Genomic DNA, 23,469 nt, shown 5'->3' on the forward strand with positions numbered 1-23,469 from the left:
TGGGACTAGAAAGATCTTTATTAAATTACAGTATATCACAGTTCAGGTACTAATAACAAGCTCTTCACCCTGAGGCAATGTGACCTAAGACCCATCCTCGGCCATCACTTCTTGAGTTTCTTCTGGGCGGCTTTCTTCTTGACCATCTGTAGTCGCTTCATGGCGTTGAGCTGGGATTCCTGGGAGGTTGGGCCTTTAAGGGATGCTGAGGGATTGCTGCTCGGCTCTGAGGTGGCCTTGCTGGCGGCACCCCCGCTGGGCCCGGCTGGCCCGTTGTTTCCGTTCCCACTCAGCTGGCTGCTGCTTCCTGGGACTAAACTACTTGGACTAGGAAGACCAACCTTGCTGACGTTGTCACAGCTAACTGAGCGACTGAGGCCCGTTTTGCCCAAGGTTAGCGGTGGAGGCGGTTTCAGTGGCACGGTGGCCGCAGTGCTATTCCCAGAACCTATTTTGGAACCGATTCCACCTTTGGATGATGTTGCCAGGCCTGTCAGACCCACAGGCTTCTGATTAGATGATGAGGCTGCAGGTTTCCCACCGCTGTTTTGTGCTGCTGAGCTCAATTTTGCTGTTGAGGGACCAGCAGAGGAAGTTTTGGCTGCAAAAGCTGCCCATCCAGTTAGGCCACTCGTAGCTGCCGAGGAAACGCTGGTGCTGGTAGAATTTCCTGAAATCACGGTGGATGTCTAAAGAAGTAAATTAAATACTACATTAGAACCAAGGATGATCAACGCCTGTGTAATATCCCTGAATACATAACACGTTTAACTGTTAGACTTTTTATACCAAAGTAATGACCTGGGACGTTGAAATCACATTACTAAATCCAGCTCTTATGAAGTTGACCTGTAAAAACACATAGAACAAATCTTACCCATGATGTTATCATTCCCAAGACAGAAATTTTTTAGATGATAAGTTCTTGTTCTTTTCTTTTTGTTTCCTTTTTTGCCATAGGGCATGTGTGTTCACCAGATGGGTGGGGGGAGAGACAGTGACAGGGAAAGTAGAAATCCTTCCCCAAGGGAGATGACTACACTGCAATCCATTCTTCTCCTGGGATTCTGGGCACGCGGGCACATGCACCCAGCATGATTTTCAAGCTGCTGGATCTAGAACTCGAACCACGACTGGCCATGTGTGAGTTTAGCACCTTCACTTTATTGTTAAGACTCTTATTCTAATGATTCCAAAAGACTACATTAAGGAATTCTTTGGGAATTGCTTTTAGATTCACTTACAAGGTATATCAAGAAATCAGATTTAGTGCTTTATTTATTTATTTATTTATTTATTTATTTATTTTACCCAAAAAAAGTGTTATCTAGCTCAGTAGAACATATGATTATTTAGACTTCACTCCAAATGAATTGTGGATCATTTCAAAAAGCAAATCCACTGTTAATGAACAAAATGCTTATACCCAGAATAGTCAGGAGAAAATGCCCAAGATAAGTTATTCAATAATTACTGACTGAATGAAGATGAAGAAAAAGAAAAGAGATATACGCAAATTCTAAACCAATTTAAAAAAATTCCCCTCAAATCTGGAGCAATAGCTGCAACACTGAAGATATATACAGATGTGCATAGTGTTCAACTCACACGATATTTTAGAAAGAAAATGTCTCCTGATTGCAGTTTCACAATTTGTTCACGATTCCACTGAGACTATCGCACAAGAGATTCCTGTTTCTGTATAAAGGATCTGCCCAGTGGGCTGCTGCACAGTGACAGTCTGTAGGTCTGACTCCCTGGTGTGTTTCTTAGGGTGTGACACTTTCAATTCTGTTGAACTTCCTCTGCTAACCAGAAGGTCAGTGACGCAATGCCACGATACGAATGCACACTGCTCTTACACAAGAAAAATGTTTTCACTTTCACATTAGGCACAAATAGATGCACTTCATTCAAATTAATTTTGAATTGAACTTATTGACATTCTTTGTACTTTCATAGTCTTAAGATTCACGTACGTGTTAAATTCACACATAGGTAAAAGATAAGATTGGTAAATTAACATTCTGGGTTTTTTGTTGCTTGTTTGTTTCTTTTAAGTTTGCTATAAGGTACATGCACTCGCCAGAGAAGAGGCGGGATGCGGGGGTCAGGGGTAGGAGTGGGAAGGCACCCCCAGGGGATGGCCATGCCACAATTCCTTCTCCTCCATTCTCCTCTTGAGACTTTGGGCACACACACGTGCCTGGAGGGTTTTCGAGCTTCTAGGTCCCAGACTTGAACCACCATAACCACACAGTTGGCCATGTGGGATCCAGCTGCCTTAACCCCATCCTAATTTTAAAATTGGTAGCAGTCATGCATCAAAATATATCCAGTTATATTTCAGAACCAAACTCTTTCAGAGTTTGTAGAACATGTTTAACTCTTACGAGGTAACCTTCAATACTGCTTGCATATAAATATTTTTAACCAATGTGAAAAGTAATCGAAATTGCTGAGATCTTTGTAAGAGGAGGACTCCAAAATTCTGTTCAGATACTCTGAAAACTGACAGGATTTTTACAGTAATGTCATACGTACCTATCTCCTGACATTACCTAGAAAAGGACAACTTCACGTAAGTCATAAATTTGTGTAAGAATGCACACTGGTCATGACAGGAACAGTTACTCAAGAAAGCAAGAGGCCATGAGTACAGTCAACTTCCAGTTTTCAGATATGAAAGAGCTCCTGTCTTTTCTTTTCTATTAAACAAAACTGTCTGCCCTGTGGCTAAATGATCTTATCCGAACTTCAGAGAGGAAATCCCACCTGAAGTAAGTAAGTAGAAAGACCGACACAGAGGGCAGCAAGAAAGCAGCTTCCATCGGCCTGGCGCGTGACTGTGATGGCTGGCCACTGCTGGGTGCTGCTTTCATAGGGCAACAGATGGTCTCTAACACTACCCAGACACCCGCAAGGGACAACGCAAAATGGAGACTTTTCAGGATAGAAAACGAATTTCTTAGATTTTTTAAACTATTAAATAACTTCTTGTCCATATCCTAGTGAGAAGCCATTTGCTTTCTATGAATGGGAACTTTTTTTTTGCAGCACAAATTTGTTTACTTTTATCATTGTTCTTAATCAGAACAAACATAACAGCCAAGGTCTTAATTTATTTGCCATAAAATGATTTCATGTTAGAACTCCTAAAAATAAACTCTGATGTAAACAAGTCATTAAAAATCTACTGAAAAGTGATTAAGTACAGAACTAGAAAATCTAATTACTTTAAGTAGTTATTTCTACTTCTAGTGCAATCCACCAATTTCCTATATGACCAGTCAATTACGGATATCCCTTCAATATTAACTTTTACCTGCTAACCTAAAAATGATCTGCAAATGTAATTATCAGTACCCTCCTCAGAGTACTTAATAATCATGTTCTTTTTCACATTAAGGTTCTTGAGTGTCTAATTATAGCCACTCACACAAGATAATAGCTTTAGTATTTTCCATGGTCAGTCTGCAAGAATTTGAGGCTAATATTTTTTTCTTCCATCTTTAGTACTGTGCTTTAAAGTGGAATATACAACTCAGCAAAAATATTCTTGTTATAAAATTCAGTTAGAAAAAGATTTTGTTCCATGACATCAAAATGCCAGGATATTAATAATAATGTAGTATGATTTCAAAGTTGCAAACTGAAGAATAAGAAAGGTGATCATCTCACTACGTAATATGTCCCTTAGCGTATTAAGTAGGTAGCATGAAAGTTGATAATAAAAGGAAAAGAAAAATAAAACTAAGACAAGAAAACTTCACCAATCATTAACTAGGGAGAAAAAAGCTCTGTCAGTCAATTCAAGTAGTGCTAGCAGAAAAACTGTTGATACCAAGAGCAGAGTACTTAGAATTTAAACCAAAGTCCTGACCAGAAATAAGCATCTAACCACGTGGGCATGGCAAGGAATATGATTTTGGAATGACCACAGACTGTTCCTATTTGTGATAAGAATACAAACAGCAGATTTAGAGATTACACGATGATGTAACTGTCGCCTGCCTGCCTTGTGTAATTGTCATAGAATCGTAATTTCCAACACATTAGCCATTTAAGTATAGAAAATGTCTCTTCGTATTTTTCATCAAGTAGCTACTGTGTAGTCCGCTGATTTAAGGTACAATCTTAGATAAAAGTGAGTGGACTGTACCTTGACTTCTGTTCTCTTGAATGCCAGAAAAGCTGTTTCTGGTTTAAGTTTAGTTTCTGGCTTCTTAACTAGTGGGTCTTTGACAGCTGGAGCTGTAGACACAACGGCAGGAGCTGGTTTCTGTGGTGGTTTCTGAGTTTTCTGAGCCTGTAAACATCAGACAATTAAATTAGATACAAAATCTTAAGTAAACACACAAAAAAGATAGTAAAAAATCTATGGTGGGACTAGTCATTGAATTAAAATACAATCGAACATTTTAAAAATATTACAATTACACTGAAAAATACAGATTCTTGGACAAATTATTTTGATCACCATCACAGTAAGTCACAGATTTCATTACTTTCTGAACAATAAAGGTAGTTCTAAGCTTTTGAAATCATGCAAATTAGGGTTTGTTAAATACCATTTAACAAGACAAACCGAGCTCTTTTCAGAAAAGGAAATTCACAAACTACATGTAACCAATTGGCTTTACTTATCATGAAACACATTTATTTCTCATTATGATCAGTCAAAGGCTTAGGGATTTTCTTCATGCGATCCAGGTATAAGTCTTTGAGTTACTGAGGGTGAGTTAAAATGTAGCTTAGATCATTTCTATAATTAGAAATACAGAATGGGGCGGAAAACACTTTTATTGATAAACACTTTTATTGATAAATAATGACTCTTTTTGAGCTTTTCCCATACTGCAGAACTAGGTACATTAAATCCTTTGAAAAAGCTCTTAAACACAAATATCTATGTTATCAAAGAAGAATTTGCACCTATTGTTCCTGTATAGGCATTTTCATTTATATTTTGATCAGTAATTGATTTTTTCCCTTTATTTTATAACTAGGGCATTTTACTAAATTCTCTATAAAACTCTGATCACCTTTCATTATTTTCAGGTAGATAATTGTAACTATATAGACAGGATGGCACAGTTCGAGGCATCAAACAGAACTAGAATTAAAACTCAGATAACTACTTCCCTGGCCATGTTACCTCAAGTAAAGCACACACATTTATAAAAGCCTCATTTTCTTCATCTGCAAAATGTGGTGATGCCATCCATTCCAAAGGCGGGAGACGAGGATGGATCACGAACTACGTAGGAGTTGCACGGCGTCTGGCGTGTGCCAAGTGCTCACAGTAAGCCACTGTTTCTTCATCTAGTCTGTCTGTATCTGGAAGCCCGAATCTGGCCTGTTTTAGGCCTGTTTGGACCACCGTGTTTACTCTTCTTGCACTACCTGTGTGCTGCATTACACAATTTTGATCCTTAAAATTTCAATTCATGCAACTTTACATACTTCCACTTCAAACATCACTTACAAGGCAACTCTCAGACCAAGAATGTTTTTAAGAATGCTGCAAATTATCACTCCCGGATCCCAAGATATACTATAAAGCTGTGGTCATCAAAACAGCATGGTATTGGCATAAAAACAGACATGTGGACCAATGGAAGAGAATAGAGACCCCAGAAATAACCCCCAAAGCTTACAGCCAATTGATCTTTGACAAAGGATATCAGTCAATCCATTGGGAAAAGGAAAACCTCTTTAGTAAATGGTGCTGGAAAAACTGGGTATCCACCTGCAGAAAGATGAAACTGAACCCCCATCTTTCACCATTAACAACAGTCAACTCAAAATGGATCAAAGATCTGAACCTAAGACCTCAGACAATAAAACTACTTGTGGAAAATGCTGGGGAAACTCTGGGAGACATTGGAGTAGGCAAAGACTTCTTAAATAAGACTCCCAAAGTACAGGCAATAATCCCTAAAATAGACAAGTGAGACTATATTGGACTAAGAAGTTTCTGCACAGCAAAGGACACAGTAACAAGTGTGAACCGACAACCCTCAGAATGGGAAAATATTTTTGTTAAATATGCCTCAGACAAGGGACTGATAACCAGAATACATAGGGAACTCAAGTGCCTTATGTGAAAAAAAATTATTAACCCAATTAAAAGATGGGAAAATGAGCTGAACAAAAACCTCTCTAAGGAAGACATACGAACAGCCAAAAAGCATATGAGGAAATGCTCAACATCCCTCATCATAAGGGAGATGCAGATAAAAACCACAATGAGATACCACCTAACCCCTGTCAGAATGGCAAAGATTAAGAATATAAAAAGTGATAAGTGTTGGCGGGGATGTGGTGAAAAGGGAACCCTCCTACACTGTTGGTGGGAATGTAAACTAGTTCAACCACTGTGGAGAACAATATGGAGGTTCCTCAAAGATCTACAAATAGAACTACCATTTGATCCAGCAATCCCACTTCTGGGTATTTACCCAAAAGACAGGAGAACGCTCAGTCAGAAAAGTGCTTGCACATCCATGTTTATTGCAGCATTATTCACAATTGCCAAGACATGGAACCAACCTAAATGTCCACAAACTGATGAATGGATTGGAAAAGTGTGGTATATATACTCTATGGAATACTACTCAGCCATAAAAAATAACAAGACCCTGGAATTTGATAGAAAATGGTCAGATATGGAGGATCTATTGCTGAGTGAAGTAAGCCAGGCTATGAAAGAAAGATATGGTATGTATCCACTCAATATATACCGACTATCCGCACTCTATAATAGAGAGCAAAAATTCGGAGGACATAAAAACAGTGAAGGTACTTAATGAGAATAGGACAGTGTGGAATGGGGTAAGTGAAGAGAAGAGGATAGAGAAAGATAGCAAGTGAACAATAGAGAGACAGGACGTTAGTGAGAAACAGATAGGGGTTATTAACTGTTGATGATGACATGTATAGTATTCTCAACTGGATTGGTCTGAGAAGTATTTCATGATGGGCAAAGTATTTTTACAAGCAAAACGAGAAATAGCAATTGACTGTTTTATAAAAATAATTAGAATAATAAAAATAATGATTGGGAGTGAGAAACAGATATGGCTTATTAACTGTTGGTGATGACATGTATAGTATTCTCAACTGGATTGGTCTGAGAAGTACCTCACGATGGGCAAGGTATTTTTACAAGCAAAATGAGAAATAGCGATTGACTGTTTTAAAAAATAATTAGAATAATAATAATACTGATTGGGGAAAACATAGAAAAGATATCGAATGTTGAAGCAGGGAGATTAATGTCTCTGTATTGACTGACATGCATGGCATTCCCTTTTGAAAAAGCAATGTAATATACACTGTAAAGTTATATGTAATCCAATGTATTATAAAGAAGATTATGATGATAAAAAAAAAAAAAAAGAATGCTGCAAAGCTATGGGTGGTAAAATATCTCTCGTTAGTGGAAAGGGCCACCATAGGCTGACAGCACAACCACGTGTGAGAATGTGGACTCGGCTCTGTAACTGTGGCCCTCAGGTCCCACTGCCCTCCTTTACATCCACCAGTCCAGAAGCTCGACTCTCAGGGCCAGCTGACCTTGAAGCTTAGCAGATGAAGGTGGATGGTAATGAAGCCCCAGACAGTATTTCTGCCTGACGGCCTCTCCTGCCTCACCTAACCCCATCAGAAGCTGAGCAAGGCACACTCAGAGCTCTGTCCTCTGCTGGTGACAGAGTTGAGGGAAGCGGAAAGTAACCAGTGACTCCGTGCTGTCCAAAAGGCGGCCCCGTTTTCCACTGGCGACTGCTGCGTGTACTGTGGGACACATAAAACTGCCCTCATGGGCATGGCCCATCCCTACGCTGCAGTCACCAATACCAAATGTTTCAGAGAGGTGGAATTAACGAATTGGGTAAACAAAGGGATTCAGTGTTAAAAAAGGTGTCAAAGTAATGTCTTCTAGTTTAGGCAACTCTGGAAATAATTATCCAATATAAAAACTGAAAACATGTTTCAGGATGTTGTTAAAGGCAAAGTTATGTTAGAGATCGGAAAGAAGGGAAAGCACTTTGGAAAAATGAGACAGTCACTCGAAGGCAACGAGAAGACAGACTGAGGAGCTGAGAAGCACTGGTGGGGAGACAGAGAGGACACGTAGACCTTGCCTCAGCCCCGACTAAGGAGCTCAGTGGTCTAAGTTCCCTCAAGAACAGACATTTTCTGTATTTCCCGAGACTCAACAAACACTGGGGTTTTGTGTCTCACTACCTCCCACAGTGCTTTGTAATATTTTTAACTGCTTATAAGAACAATGACGTATGAGTTCCGAATATCCATGTACTATGGCTCTCTAATCTTGTTTATGTTAAAGTGAAACAGGAGAATGCATATAACGTGGTCTGGTCTTGGGGCACAGACACACGAATTGCATGTGTCTACCATCTATGAACGTTTAAGTAATCAGCTCATTTAGCTTTTCAGTATCTTAATTGCTCGAATTTTTATTTGGAAAGAATAGGTCAACAACAAAAGCAGAAGACAGAGAGAGGAAGACACGGTTCCTACCATTCTTTTCATCTGCCTGGTGCACCGTGCGCAGTACCACACTAGGCGAGGGTCGTTCACTTCCTTGTCTGTCACCTGGGGCTTGTGGCAGTCTTGGTGGTAGAGGTTATGACACTCCTGACATTCTACTAACTGATTCCCAGATGTCACCGTCATTTGCCTAAAAACATATACCATTAAATACTACACTTTCTTGAATGCAGCAACCTGAAAGCCAACTGCAGGGTTGTTCGGTGAAGTTTTATACATTCAAAGGGGAAAAAAACCGGGGCCAGCCAGTGTAAGGGTGGTTAGGATGGATGGATCCCACACAGCTGCCTGTGTGCTTAGAGTTCCAGAACCACTGGCTTGAAAAACATGCTGGGCGTGTGTGTGTGCGTGCCCAAAACCCTGAGAGGAGAAGGGGGACTGTGGCATGGTCACCCCTTGGGGGGGTGATTTCTCATTTTCCCTCTCTGTCTCTCTGGAGAGCACATGTTCTATAGCAAAAGATAAAACAAACAAACAAAAACCTTCATAGTTATAGATAAGAATTAAGAGAGGTGTCAAAGTAATGTTTTCTACTTCAGGCAACTCTGGAAAAAAATAAATGTATATAAAAACAATGAAGTCTAAGAAATGATCCTATTCAGAAGCATAATTTGTTACATTCATTTCATTTCCATCACTCTTCGGAAAAAAAAAATCAATGGTGTTTTAGGAAATGACGTCAAACTATTTTTATAAGTGCTATTAAAAATTCAGGAAAAAAAGGTAATACAGACTTAAAAATATAAAAATAATTGAATCTGCTTAACATACTTTTCCTCATTAAAGGATAATGTAATAATCACTTTCATTGTAGAACTCACAAATGAAAAAATGTCACTACAACACACAGATGAAAGAAGCCACAGTCAGGAAAATGAAATAGTGCTCGTCGGCAAAGCTCAAGCTAAAAGGCTGGCCCTGTGGCCTAGTGGTCAAGTGAGCTGGACCCCACATGGCCCACTGCATGGCTGAAACCCCAGTGGGTTCCCAGCAGCTTGAAAAACAACTGGGGTGGGCACATGTGCATACACGCTCCAGGTCCTGCCAGGATGGAGAGATGAGAAGGGCCTGCGGCATGATCATGCCCCCACGGGCTGGTGCTTTCCCCCTTCCCTGCTCAGTCTCTCTCTGGTGAGTGCATGTGTCCTCTGGAAAAAAAAAAATTAATTGCTAGATGGGTGGTTCATAACACATAATCTACGTATCTCCTCACCAACCCCAAATAATAAAAATAAAATAAACAACGCCAAATGATTTCTCTGACTTTTGATAGGTGGAGGAGAAGGGGGTTGTTTGCATTTTACAAAGAAATGAAAGAAGCTAAGGCAAGGCAATGCTCACCTACACACCACGCAGGCCAATCCCATCTCCATGGCAAAATCGTCAGCGCTGGTCTCCTCAAAGCTGGACAGGTCAGCCACAGCTAAGTCCTTGCTGGTCTGCACGGTGATAGGGGAGGAGCGTGTCTCTGGCTTCTCCAGTCTGGGTTTCTTGGGGATATCAGCTCCTTCAGTGAGGTCTGATTTCATCTAGAGAAAGCACCCAATCAGAAATAATAATGAAAATAACATGGCAGGGGAACCAGCAGTTAGCATAATGGCTATGTTGCTGGACTCCCATGTAGTCGACCACTGTTCGCGTCCCAGACCCGGTGGCTTAAAACTCACACCGGGTGGGGAACCAGCAGTTAGCGTAATGGCTATGTTGCTGGACTCCCACGTAGTCGACCGCGGTTCGTGTCCCGGACCCGGTGGCTTAAAAAACTCACGCCGGGCGCGTGTGCGTGCACGCGTGCCCAAGATCCTGAGAGGAGAACGGAGGAGAAGGGATTGCGGCATGGCCATACCCCCTGGGGGGTGATTTCTCACTTTCTGTCTCTCTGTCTCTGTCTGCCTGGTGAGTGCACGCGCCCTATAGCAAAAACCTCTCAAAAAAACAAAACAAAACAAAACAAAAACGTGGCAGAACGAAGATTAAATCACTGAGAAATGAGAAAGACGGACAGTGTGCAATGGTCAAGTACATTTTGTTAGCGATAAGTGTGCATTAATGATCTACAGAATTACAGCTCATTTATAATTGGCATATTAAAAAGAACCAGCAATACAGAAATCATTCAATCAGAACAGTTCAGGATACAGTGTTTCTGCATTCTTCTATTAAAGAGTTCTAGAAGTTCAATGGATTTACTTAGCATTTTTTTCCCATCAAGATGCCTTGAACTGAGAAATCACAACACTAATAATGCTATTTAAAATTTTAAATGTTTTAAATTACAAACTACTAGTATTTAAAATATATTAAAAAGAACTAAACAATGTGCTACCTCTCAGTCTTCTAGACTTTATGCATTGCTATATTTTCTTCAAAGCTAATAATGGCTCTTCTGTTTAAGATACAGCTATTATGGACATGCTTGTCAGATTGACAAAAATGAAAAGGTCTGATTAAGATGTGGAAAACTTACAGCTCTTCGTTGATGGGAACACAGGGTTAGTATACTCACTCTGGATAGCAACTTGGCAATGCCTAGAACGTGGATGATGTCCACATGCTACCGTGTTCACTTTTAGGTGAATGTCCTATAGAAACCACTACCATGTCTGCACCTAGATCCGCATCATGAAGCTCACTAAGGTTCCATTGTCACAGAGAGAAAAGGAGCAATAACTTCGTTGTTCATGAGTGGGGACTGGCTAAATGGTTTTCTTAGAGAATGTTAGTATATGGTAGTGAAAAGAAATATCTAGATTTACATCCATCAACATAAGTAAATTCAAAAACACACTGTTTAATGGTGAAAAAGCAAATTACTAAAGGATATGTTTAAATATACAGTATGATACCATTCATATAAATTTAAAAGCAGAGAAAAAAATATAATACAGCTTATGAACAGCCATGCCCCACCCTGGGAGGATAAATAACTTTTAATGTATTTTTTATTAATTGCTAAACTCTTAATTAGTATTTGCATAAATTATCCAAAAATAGGTAATCCCAGAATTATCTGTGGCCCCACGAAGGTACAGGCCTTTCTGTAACAAGTCTATGTTCAGTCAATTACATCATTACTCTTTATGCTTTCTTTTCAATAATTATTCCATCTAGGATCTCTGAGCTATGAATTAAATTTTCCATTAAAATTCCTTAGGGCTCAAATATTTGTTGACGAGGACCTTCAGGAAATAGTTTTTAAAAATATTTCTAAATTTCACTCAGTTTTTAAAAAGTCAGCATCTGTAGTCATGTCTCAAGCTTACTGCTTTCATCTGACAGTGAGCACAGGTAGGAACACGACCACTGTGTGTACAACCATAAACACTGTTCCATCCTGCCTATGGAACAAATGATTACTTAAAAAAAAAACCCAAAAAAACTAGACTGAAATAAGATCTTACTTTATCAGCAGGTCTTTTCCAGGTAGGAACACGACCACTGTGTGTACAATCATAAACACTGTTCCATCCTGCCTATGGAACAAATGATTACTTAAAAAAAAAACCCAAAAAACTAGACTGAAATAAGATCTTACTTTATCAGCAGGTCTTTTCTCAGCTTCCTTCTTTACCTTCTCAGTTGTAAGGACCTTGCCATTACTGTTGCCAGGAGGAAGACTGGATGACGTCTTGGGTTCTGGCTTAATGGAAGTAGGTTTTGTGCCCGAAATTTTAGGTGGCTCCACATCCTAAAAGGTGAAATGAAAAGAAGCCAGTAGTTGAATATTCGGACTAATACATCATAGAAAATAAATCACAAATCCAAACAATTTTCAGTTAAAAATTAAGGTATTATCTTATGACCAATGAAACACTATTTTCTTTAATAGCTTTACTGAGAATAACTGATATACAAACTACACCTATTTAAAGCATAAAATGTGAAGCTTTGACATATGTATACACCCATGACATCACTACTGCAATCAAAATGTTACCTATTTTCCCTAAAATCCCCTTGTAATTATATTCTCTTCAGACAAACTAGACCCTGTTCTCAGGCAGCTGTTGATCTGCATTCTGTAATCGTAGATAAGTTTGCATTTCTCAGATACTTATGTGAATGAAATGTACTTTATTTTTTTCTGTCTAGATTCTTTTACTCAGCATATTTATTTTGAGATCCATCTGTTGTTGAGTCTATCAACAGTGCTTTCCTCATTACTGAGTAACATTTGATGGATGGATCCCACAATCGTTTCTTCATGCCCCTACCGGAGGGCACGTGGGCTGTGTGCAGTTGGGGGCTTTACAGATAAAGCTGCTATGCACCCCCACGTCCAAGCATGGACACACTGCCGTGTGTCTACAACACATGTAGGTGGGTGCCTGGCTTATATGTTAGGTGGATGCTCAGTTTTTGAAGAAGCTGCCAAACCGTATTCCGCGGGGACACACCTCCACCGAGGGTGTGGGAGCTGCAGCTGGTACGGCTAATCTTTTTCAGTCTAGACGTTCTAGCCATAACAGGAACATAGTGGCAACTCACTGAGGATTCACATCTCCCTAAAGCTCACGAGGCTGAGCACTTGCCACATGTATCTTCTCTGGGAATGAGTGAAAAGCTTTGCTTGTTTAAAAAAAATGGTGCAATTGGTCTTATTATTGAGGTTAAGAGCGCTTCATCAATCTGGGCACAGGTCTTGGTCAGATATAACAATCTGCCACACTCTCCTCTCAGTTTCTAGCTTGTCTTTTCACTCTGTTGTATACTTGGAATTCCTGCTCTCACAGGTTTGCGGACAGGGAGACTGGCGGTTTACTGCTGTCACTGGGGCAGAAGTTTGTGTGTATTGCAGCTCCATGGAATCATCTCTCTTCCCCGAAAAGGAAGGGATTTTTTCACCATTCTGAATAAAGCTACAAGGGCAGAGTACATTAGTATAAGAATAGACAATAACAGTACAGAATATAAATGGGAATGATACACCTCGACTTCAGAATAGTGATTACCTCTTGAGAGGAAGAGGAAGGAAGGGACGAGGGCGGGGACTGTGCTGATCGTTCAGACTGTGGGGCAGCGAACCGACATCTGCGGCCCACACGTGGCCAGACTGCCTGCACGGTTTTACTGACACGGCCACAGCCACTCTTCAAGTGTCACGGAGGCTGCTTTCCTGCTACCATGACCGAATTACATAGTAGCAACAGAAACCATCTTGTTCACAAAACCTAAACTACTTTTACTCTTTGGTTCTTTTTTTTTTAATTATTTCATTTTACTTTTGAGAGTTTTTTTTTTTTTGCTATAGGGCACTGTGTGCTTACCAGAAAGATAGAGAGACAGAAGACAGAAAGCGAGAAATCACCCCCCAAGGGGGGATGGCCACACTGCAATCCCTTCTCCTCCATTCTCCCCTCAGGCTCTTGGGCACAGACGCACACGCGCCCAGCATGAGTTTAAGTCATTGGGTCTCGGACTTCAACCGTGGTCGACTACGTGGGAGTCCAGCGACATAGCCATTACGCCAACTGCTGGTCCCCCAAGCTCATTATTTCAATTTACCTAACTCATCAATGTCAATGCAATATCACGATAGTCCCGTTAGGATTACGCTTGCAGAACTAGCGCCGTTTGCAGCTCTACCACTGCCTCTAAACAATTTTTACTGAAGTTTGGGAAATACTGGCATCGATCTCTCTTCTCATGGAAGCCTAAATTTAAATGAACCTGTGCGTTTAAATCTTATGTCTATTTCCTGTACACTGACCAAGAAGAGTAAATTCTAGTTAGAAACTTGAGGGCATGGGGCTAGTAGGTGGTGTGGTGGCTAAAGGCGTCAGACTCCCACATGCTGGCTGTGGCTGGAGTCCTGGACCAGGCAGCCTTCTTTCTCACTCCCCACCGCCGTTGCTCTGTCTCTCTCTGGTCAAATTAAAAAAAATAATAATAATAAACATTAAAATACAAACTTAAGGGTAGTAGCTTTTTTAACCACAATAGATTTTCCATGTACTCTAACAGATGAACTTCCATTTTAGAATCTCATATCGCTTTTTCTTTAATAATAAGCTCTTCCTACTTGACAATACCAGCATCTAGAGCAGAGTGAATTTAACAGTGTATTTTGTTAAGAGGTGTTTTAATCTGGACACTGGAATCACACCAGAATGACAACGGGTGGTAGAAATTAGGTCACAAAGGGTCTACGATTGAAAATACAATGAAAGGCTTGAACATACTAGAGCTAGTATTGAAAAACAGGCTGTGCCCACATGGGCTCAGAGCCTGGGCCCATGCGCTGACCAGACACAGGCCAGTCACACAGGGCTCCTTCCCATTTGGAAGCTAGGTGACTTGGAGTATCAGGCCCAGAGCTGCAGATGAGCGTAAAAGAATGTCTTAGCAGGTGTGAGAGAACATAATAAACCCTGCCAATCACCACGAACCTATTATGTACCAGGTGGATATTACACGGGGTGACTTACAAATTAACTAATTGCTCTCTTTTAATTTTCACTACTCTACAGAGTCATTCCTATCATTCCCATTTTACTAATAAACAAAGGGTGGATGCAATAAAGCCACTGGTTCTTTGGTTTCTTCATGTATAATAAGGAAAGGAAATGACACCTAGCATGCAAACCACTCAGAAAAGTGACTGGGGCACAGTCAACATTCGAGATGGTACTTATCAACATTGCTCAACTGTAAGAGGTAGACTGGGATTTAAACTGTTCTTCTGGCTCCGAAATCTGTATTCTCTTCACACAACGCTGCCACTGACCACTTTGTTACTGTCAAGATCAGACGCACAATCTGGAGTCCATCCATACCTTTTCTCTGAAATGATGCTACCCATACACAATTTATTCTACTGAAAAATCCCTGTTCTCTTACTTCTGTATTTTTCTCCCTTAAAACATTAACATTGGACACTGAAGTAAGCTGTAAACATGGGGTGTTCTTTTTCTCTTTTTGGAAAGGTTTTTTGCTACAGGGAGTGTGTGCTTGCCAGAAAGACAGGCAGAGAGACAGAAAGCGAGAAATCACCCCCCCGGGGGGATGGCCACGCCGCAGTCCCTTCTCCTCCTTTCTTCTCTTGGAAGCTTGGGCACACATGCACACATGCCTGGCGTGAGTTTAAGCCACTGGGTCTGGGACTGGAACCGCGGTCGACTATGTGGGAGTCTGGCGATGTAGCCATTCCTCCAGCTAAACATGGGTTTTCTACAGACAGGTAGCAATGCAGCAGAATAACCGCGCAGCCAGCTAGCTTCTCTACGTGGTGCAGTTGTTCTCGGAAAGCTTGAGAGGAAAAAAAAAGAAGAAAGAACTTATTTGTGCCACAAGGAGATTGCTTCTGCAGGGACTGTCTTGAGATGGTCTAAATAGTATCATCGTACTACCACAGGAATAAGGAAATTCTCTCCAACCTTTTTACTCAAGTGGGTACCTTTTGAGATGGCCGGTAACTTGAATCAACGCCCCGAGCCAAAGATTCATCAAGAAGTGCCTTCAGTTTTTCAGCAGAATCTTTACTCTTTGAATGTAAGAAACCCAGTGCTTTCAGAAAAATGGGATCAAGCTCCAGGTTCACAGTAGCAGCCATTGCAAACACCTGAAGGAGAAGAAGAAGAAACTTAGAGATAATAAGCAATTATTCATGCCAAAGTTTTCTGTTTTGTTCTTAGGTTTATAATAGATAATACTGTACACATGCTACAAAATTTAAAAAGACCATAATTTTATTATAGATAATAGTAAATTTCCTTTTTATTTAACTGGCATCATCTAGTTTTCTCCTTCCTGGGGGAAAAAAAAGCTGTGTTACCAGTTTTCTGTATGTCCAGATCCATGTCAGAGTTTGAAATCCTGATAAGCTCCTCCCTGCCTCACACCCCCTCAGTACTAATTAGAAGATATACTTAGGGTCAGCTGATTGATGCACTGGACTCCCACATGGCCAACCGCAGTCTGAGTCCTGGATCCGGGTGCGTGTGCCTGCTTGTCCAAAATCCCAAGAGCAGAATGGAGTAAAAGGGACTGTGGCATGGCCATCTTCCTTAGGGGGTGATTTCTCACTTTCTCACTCTCTACCTCTTCTCTGGCAATGCCCTGTGGGGGGGAAAAAAAAAAAAACCTAAAAAAATAAGAGATATATTTAAGTGTTTCTGTATACAGGAACTTCACATATTTAGGTCAGATTTACTATGTATCAAAAGTCCTTCTCTCGAATCTTTTTCCATTACAAAAACACTGTGTGCGTGTCTGTGCGTGTGTAACCGTCATAGGAGGACTATGATAAAAGGGGAAGTGAGGACCACAGAGGTCACGGCAGCTGCTTTTACCTCAACTCTCTCTTTTTTTTTTTTCCTTTTGCTTTTTTCATTTCTCTGCCTCAATCTTGAGTGTCTCAGAAAACACATGATAACATTACAAGGTCACATGTAGATCATCCACCCACCCACCCATCCGTGCCACAGGGCTATACTGCTCTCTACCTTAAGGAGCTTAAACACAGCCAGGATGGAAAAAATGTACATCAAAGGATTATGAAATTCCACATTAAAAAGTTTTGTTTTCCGTTAATACCAATGATATCAAGTGGTTCTACTTCTGCTGTCACTTTTTCAAACACCTCTCCAGGCAAGGAATTATTAAATGAAAATGTATTATTTGTGCTCAATCCTTTGATCAATATACTATGGCCTGAAATCCTCTTCTATCCCCAAGGTTAATATTGTAACAATGCAACACACTTGCACTGCTGCAGTTAAGGATCTGCCCGAAATCTCTCAGTAATCTCCCACTTTCAGAGGTTCATAACGTCATTAAAACCTGCTGGAGGTAGAATCCTGGCATATGAAAGCACAGCCTGAAAATGGATTTTGTTTGTTCCTTCCTGCCTACTTCTCTCCTGATTCCTCTCAAGTTTGAAAGGAAACACACAAGCACACACATACACACACACACACACACACACACCAGCAACCCCCTGGGCTTTTTTTTTAAGTCCCTGAGAGGGTATTAGCTATCGATCTGACAATCTCAAAACTATTGTATTGAAGAAACCAAAGAACCAGTGGCTTTATTGCATCTACCCTTTGTTTATTAGTAAAATGGGAATAATAGGGAGTGTATGTTTGCTGGACAGAGAAACAGTCACAGTGAAAGGGAAAGTGAGAAATGGCCCCTGGGGAATGGCCACGCTGCAATCCCTTCTCCACTCTCCTCCTGGGGTCTTGGGAACGTGTGCACATGGGTGCATTGGTCGCCACAGAGACACAGAAAGCAAGACATCGCCCCCCAGGGAGGATGGCCATGCTGCAATCCCTTCTCCATTCTCCTCTCAGGATCTTGGACACACATGCACATGCGCCCAGTGTGAGTTTAAGCCACCGGGTCTGGGACTCGAACCGTGGTCGACTATGTGGGACTCCAGCAACAAAGCCATTACGCTAACTGCTGGTCCCAGCACCTGGTGTGATTTTCAAGCCACCAGGTCCAGGACTCAAACCATGGTTGGCCATGTGGGCGTCAGTGACATAACTGCTATACCACCTGCGGTCCCTCTTCTTTCATTTTTTAGTGCCCACTCCACCTGCTCTTTGGATACATAAAGGCTTCCGATTTCTCGTCCTCTCCGCTTTCTCACTGGCATTTTCTCACCTAAATTCTTTCCCTCAAACCGAAAGCAGACTCCTGGCATGCTAGAAAACCGTCACTTGAAAGTTGAGCCTAAAACATAAGCATCTATGGGCCTTATCTTCCACATTCTAGCTTTCTGCTTCGGGTTCACTCCCCTTTTCTACTGCCTGCCCTGGTTTCCGCTACTTCTCCTTTCTTACCGGTAAGGGCACAGAAGGTGAAAGAAGTTTGCTATCCTTCTGCTGAAGTCCTGAAGAAGTCGGCAACTGTGGTGGGACATCGTCAATCTCTCTCTTTTACTACTTAAACATTTTCCTGGAGTGACACCAAATCATGTTACTTCCATACAATTCATCCCCTGTATATTCCAAACCCATGGTCAAAACACTGTAGACTGTAAGAGTCCTCATTCTTCTTGTAGAGTTCTAGAAAACAAAGTCTGTGTGTGCACACATGTGTGGGACAGTGAGCTTCACAACGCTCACAGAAAAAAATGGAATTGAAGCACGAGTATGTTTCGGTGCAAAAAATTTTTAAACCCAGGACCAGCAGGTGGCATGGTGGTTAAGAGTACTGGATTCACACATGGCCAACCATGGTTCGAATTTAGGACCTGGCGGCTTGCTGTCTCACTTTCTCTCTCTCTCGCTCTGTCCCTCTCTGGTCAAATTAAAATAAATAAATAAAATAAAGTTAAATAATTATTAAAACATTTTTTAAACCCATACACAGGTTTTATGTAATGCACATTTTCCATGAACTTTTAGAAGACCTTGGTGTGTGTGTGTACGTGTGTAGATGAAAAAAAGTATACATGAAGAAAATGTAATACATTAAATGTAGGTTTAATTTTAAAAACTAGGTATTCCTTTTTTAAAAAAAAGAATAATTGGAGAAAATTAATATTTACCACTTTAAAACTGTTACCGACCTGGGGACGTGGCAGTGGTGTTGCCGATGGAAGAGGACCCTGTGGTCGGGAGAAACTACCTGTGGCACCTCTCCGCAACCTTCTCGATGCCCCGCATCATTTACTTCCCTTTCATCTGTCGTGCCCTGGTCCACCCTCAGTGCTCTCTTCTAGCTCTGATCCCCTGTCCCACAGCGCTAGTTTCACAACTTCCTGGACTTGGGCCCCGCCGCCATCTCCCCCGGCGGCATCCACACTCCGAGCCAGCCGAGGCAATGTGAGCAGCTGGTGTCCTCGGAGTCACCAGTGTCACCTCCTCTCCCTTCTACAACAGATCTTCTTCAGAAAGTCATCTGCTTTCCGTATTCTTTTTCTGCATTTCGTCTGTCTCCGCAGCAATTTGGTCTTTGTCCCACCATTCTGTGAAAATGCTCTCACCAAAGGCATTCCAATCTTTGGTGTGTGTGTTTACGTGTGTAGATGAAAAAAAGTATACATGAAGAAAATGTAATACATTAAATGTAGGTTTAATTTTAAAAACTAGGTATTCCTTTTTTTTTAAAAAAAAAAGAATAATTGGAGAAAATTAATATTTACCACTTTAAAACTGTTACCGACCTGGGGACGTGGCAGTGGTGTTGCCGATGGAAGAGGACCCTGTGGTCGGGAGAAACTACCTGTGGCACCTCTCCGCAACCTTCTCGATGCCCCGCATCATTTACTTCCCTTTCATCTGTCGTGCCCTGGTCCACCCTCAGTGCTCTCTTCTAGCTCTGATCCCCTGTCCCACAGCGCTAGTTTCACAACTTCCTGGACTTGGGCCCCGCCGCCATCTCCCCCGGCGGCATCCACACTCCGAGCCAGCCGAGGCAATGTGAGCAGCTGGTGTCCTCGGAGTCACCAGTGTCACCTCCTCTCCCTTCTACAACAGATCTTCTTCAGAAAGTCATCTGCTTTCCGTATTCTTTTTCTGCATTTCGTCTGTCTCCGCAGCAATTTGGTCTTTGTCCCACCATTCTGTGAAAATGCTCTCACCAAAGGCATTCCAATCTTACGTGAACATGATAAATACCACTTTCCCAGCCTTCCTTAGAGGATCCTCCTATCTTCTTCTTGACTTATTCTTTTTCCCAAAATGTGTTCTCTTTTTCAGCTGCATAGGTATCCCCCGGGACTTGTCAGAAATGCAAACTGCAGACCTACTGAAGGAAAAATCCTGGGGCCAGGGCCCAGGCAACGCTGACCCACTCTGGGTAGTCCATGTGTGAACTACCATCACACACGATCGGATCTCCGGTTTTCTGCCAGTGATTATAATCGTCCTCTCCAGCACATGCCTCTCTCTTGAGATGGAACTGCCATCCTGACTGGGCATCCCACGGGTGCCTCCTATGAACGTGCCCTGACAGGGTCACCCTGTTCTCCCAGCCAGCTTTCTCCAGTACTCCCTCTTCCAAAATATTTACTCCCTTCCTCCAGCCAGCCGCCTGGAAATCAGCTTTAACTGTCCCGTTTCTTCAGCTCTTGTCCCCAGTTCAGTTGCCAAACTTCTTAAATACATCTCAAACTCTTGGAACCAGCAGATGGCATAACGGTTACGTTGCTGGACTCTCAGGTAACTGCCCCGTTAGAGTCCCAAACCTGATAGTGTAAAACTCATGCCGAGCACATGTGCGTGCGTGCCCAAAATCCCAAGAGGATAATGGAGGAGAAGGGATAGCGTGTGGCCACACCCCCTGGGGGGTGATTTCTCACTTTCTGTCTCTGTGTCTGTCTCCCCAGTGAGCACACCCATCCTCCAAAGGAGAATCTCTCCAAAGGAAAAAAATAATCTCAAACCCATTTACCTTTTCAATCCACGCCACACCCAGCCTAGACCAACCTAAAATCACCTACCACCTGGCCCGCTGCCATAGAATGACTGGTCTCCTACAGCCACTGTAGTCCTGCCCAAGTTGTACCCACCTGTTTAAAATACTTTTATCATTTCTCACAGTCCAAGGTCAAGGAATAAGCTCTCTACAAGGTCTCTACCATCCTTCCTGACCTAGGGACACAGGCAAAGCATTACGAGGGCACCCACCATGTGTGTAAGTGTCACCTCGTACCCTGGCTACTGTCCTCTCCCTGACCGCCGCATAACTACCTCGAGTCCTTCGGCACCTCGTTTACACAGCACATGGCTGGAGCACCCAACCCCAGCGCCATCTCAGTCGTCCTCCAAGTCTGTCTTTTCTGCAGTCAATACAATTAGAAGTCTCACCATCAAATGCCCTGAGAACATTCTGGACTGATTCGTAATATGCATCACTGTTCATGTTATACACAGTATCTGTCTTTCTCATTAGAATGGACCAGGAACTGGGTTGGTTTTACCTCCTGCTGTCACTCCTGTGTCCGGTGGTGTGCTGGCGGGGCAGTGGGCACCAGTAAATCTGGCCAACCGAAGTCATACCGGCTTCCTCTCGTAAAGCTTCCCCGAGTCCTGTCATACTCGACTTTCCTGGCTTCCCTCCTCTCTGCCTCCCTGCTCCTCTGGCTTCCCGGCTCGTCCCCGTCGCTGGTATTGCCCAGGTACCCTCGGCTGCCTTCTTTGGTGCAGTTACCAACTTCGCCCTCGGGAATCTTATACATACCATGTTTCCAACTCTCAGCTCTAGGCAGGTAAGTGGGTACGTTTTACCCCCGCTGCCGTCTCTTTTCCATTCTAATCCCACGTTTTCAATGGCCTGATGGTACCCCAAAGTCAGCTCTAAGTAACACTGAGATTATGACGAGTCCCCCAAAAGCTCCGTGTTCGGCACTTCCTTTCAGTAAGGGACACACTCTGTTATCAGGTGTACTCTGCCCCCACTAAGTGCTTCCCTGCTCCTGCATCCCAGCCATCAGCAGGCCTCTCCTGGCACCTGACCACGTTTTCACTTCTGCTGCCAGTACTAAATTCGGGTCTCCAGGAGCTTACTGAACCATAACAAATCTACTGCTATTCCCGCTGCCATATTAATTTTCCTGGAACACCGTTTTCTTCCTTTTCATTTTCTTTTTTTATTTTCTTGCTGAAGAATTAAGGCTTTCTACCACCTTCAAGATGAAGTCCAAAAATTCTTGGACTAGCAAGAATTTATTAACTCGCACAGAAGCATTCTTCAACTGCAGATCTTCCTTAGAGCACAGCCTTTTTTTTTCTCTAAAAAGCACTTTGCCCATCTTGGTATTTCCAGATCCTCTCGCGGCCCAGGGCAAATACTACCTCTCCTGAGGACTCTACTGACTGGAGTGCCCCCTCTGCCCAATCTTAGTAGTAATGTCTCCCTCCTGGGGTACCTCATGGTGCTTTTTCATGGCACTGGAACTTTCTACCGTGAACATGTTCTCTTTTGACACATTCGTGTCCCTATAAAGCTCTAAATACTTGAAAGGGAAAGTCAGTATGTAGCTTTTTGCCTCTCTCTCTCTATTTGCAAAGTTCCACAAAATAATAACTATAGAATTCCTGAATTAAGGGATGAAAATAAAGTGTAATGGTCTTGTCTCTCCTACACAACTGTTACCATTTCAGAAGTCTCTCCAACAAAAAGTGCACACATACACATAGCCCCTCAAATCTACCCCATCTCTCTAAAAATCCCTCCAAAAAGCAAAAACAAAGCAAAAACAAAAATCACCTCATTCATGATTGAGGCCTTGTATCAAGTTCCCACAGGATACTCTTCCCAATCTTTCCCAGGTTTACCTGCGTTAGTCCCAGGAGACTGAAACCCCCCTAGGGCAGGCGCTTGTTTTGCTCACTGTTGATTCCCCAGCGCTTGGAACAGGTGCTCAACAGTGCTTACTGAATAATTAACTAGGTTTTTGTTTAAATGTCCCTTTCTAGGGTTCCACTGATCTCCAACCTAAACTGGCAATTCGTATGTAAATATGAATACATACTTTCCCCTAGGTCCGATTTTCCACCTTACCTGCCAATCCCCAAACCCAAAGTTAACCATGCGTGCAGGGACAAGGGGCAGAGTACTGCATGAGGGTGGCCGGGACAACTCGGTCGTTCACATCTTCCCAAGCTTTTAAAAATTCCAATAAACACGCTTTCAACAATGCTGCTGTTTCCCTTCTCCTTTGAGTTCTGGGCCCCGGATTACACTGATACTTTAGGGACACGACTGGAAACGCAGGGCAGGCAAACGGCCCCGATTCCACCAAGGAAGTGACCGTGGAGAGGCTGAAAAGCGACTGCAGGCACTTGGGAAGGGAATGCCAATCCTGTGATAAAAGCAAGACACCCCGAAGGCCTGCATGAGGGCAGCCTTGGCCAGGCGCGGGTGACACGCGACGAGGGCACTGCACACAGGGCGGCCGACAGTTTCTAACGAGGTCCGGGCCGCCCGGAG

At 42.3% G+C, this 23,469-nt stretch overlaps 1 protein-coding gene across 2 annotated transcripts; it reads right to left on the minus strand.

Annotated features, from left to right (window-relative positions):
- Positions 1–18,624, minus strand: INTS12 (integrator complex subunit 12). 2 transcript variants are annotated; one of them, XM_014588867.2, is made up of 7 exons: positions 18,372–18,624; positions 15,977–16,141; positions 12,116–12,268; positions 9,922–10,109; positions 8,551–8,710; positions 4,163–4,309; positions 1–689 (listed from the first exon to the last, which is right to left on the minus strand). In XM_014588867.2, the coding sequence occupies exons 2-7, from the start codon at positions 16,130–16,132 to the stop codon at positions 105–107; spliced, it is 1,389 nt and encodes a 462-aa protein (XP_014444353.1). In that variant the 5' UTR covers positions 16,133–16,141; positions 18,372–18,624; the 3' UTR covers positions 1–104. The 2 variants fall into 2 exon arrangements, with proteins under 2 accessions (XP_014444353.1, XP_027628725.1); XM_027772924.1 differs by lacking the exon at positions 18,372–18,624 and adding an exon at positions 16,449–16,468.
- Positions 18,625–23,469: the final 4,845 nt, after the last annotated feature.

This window comes from Tupaia chinensis, unplaced genomic scaffold (assembly GCF_000334495.1).
Source record: "Tupaia chinensis unplaced genomic scaffold, TupChi_1.0 Scaffold000315_1, whole genome shotgun sequence".
In the NCBI taxonomy this organism is placed as follows: Eukaryota; Metazoa; Chordata; class Mammalia; order Scandentia; family Tupaiidae; genus Tupaia; species Tupaia belangeri.

What these genes read in the sequence shown, in the direction of transcription:
- INTS12 (XM_014588867.2), bottom strand. Translation starts at nt 16,132, where the DNA reads ATGGCTGCTACTGTGAACCTGGAGCTTGATCCCATTTTTCTGAAAGCA. An exon ending in GTTACCGGCCATCTCAAAAG is followed by an intron (nt 12,269 to 15,976) that starts GTACCCACTTGA and finishes TTCACCTTTTAG; the next exon opens with GATGTGGAGCCACCTAAAAT. An exon ending in AGAAAAGACCTGCTGATAAA is followed by an intron (nt 10,110 to 12,115) that starts GTAAGATCTTAT and finishes TGCTTTCTCTAG; the next exon opens with ATGAAATCAGACCTCACTGA.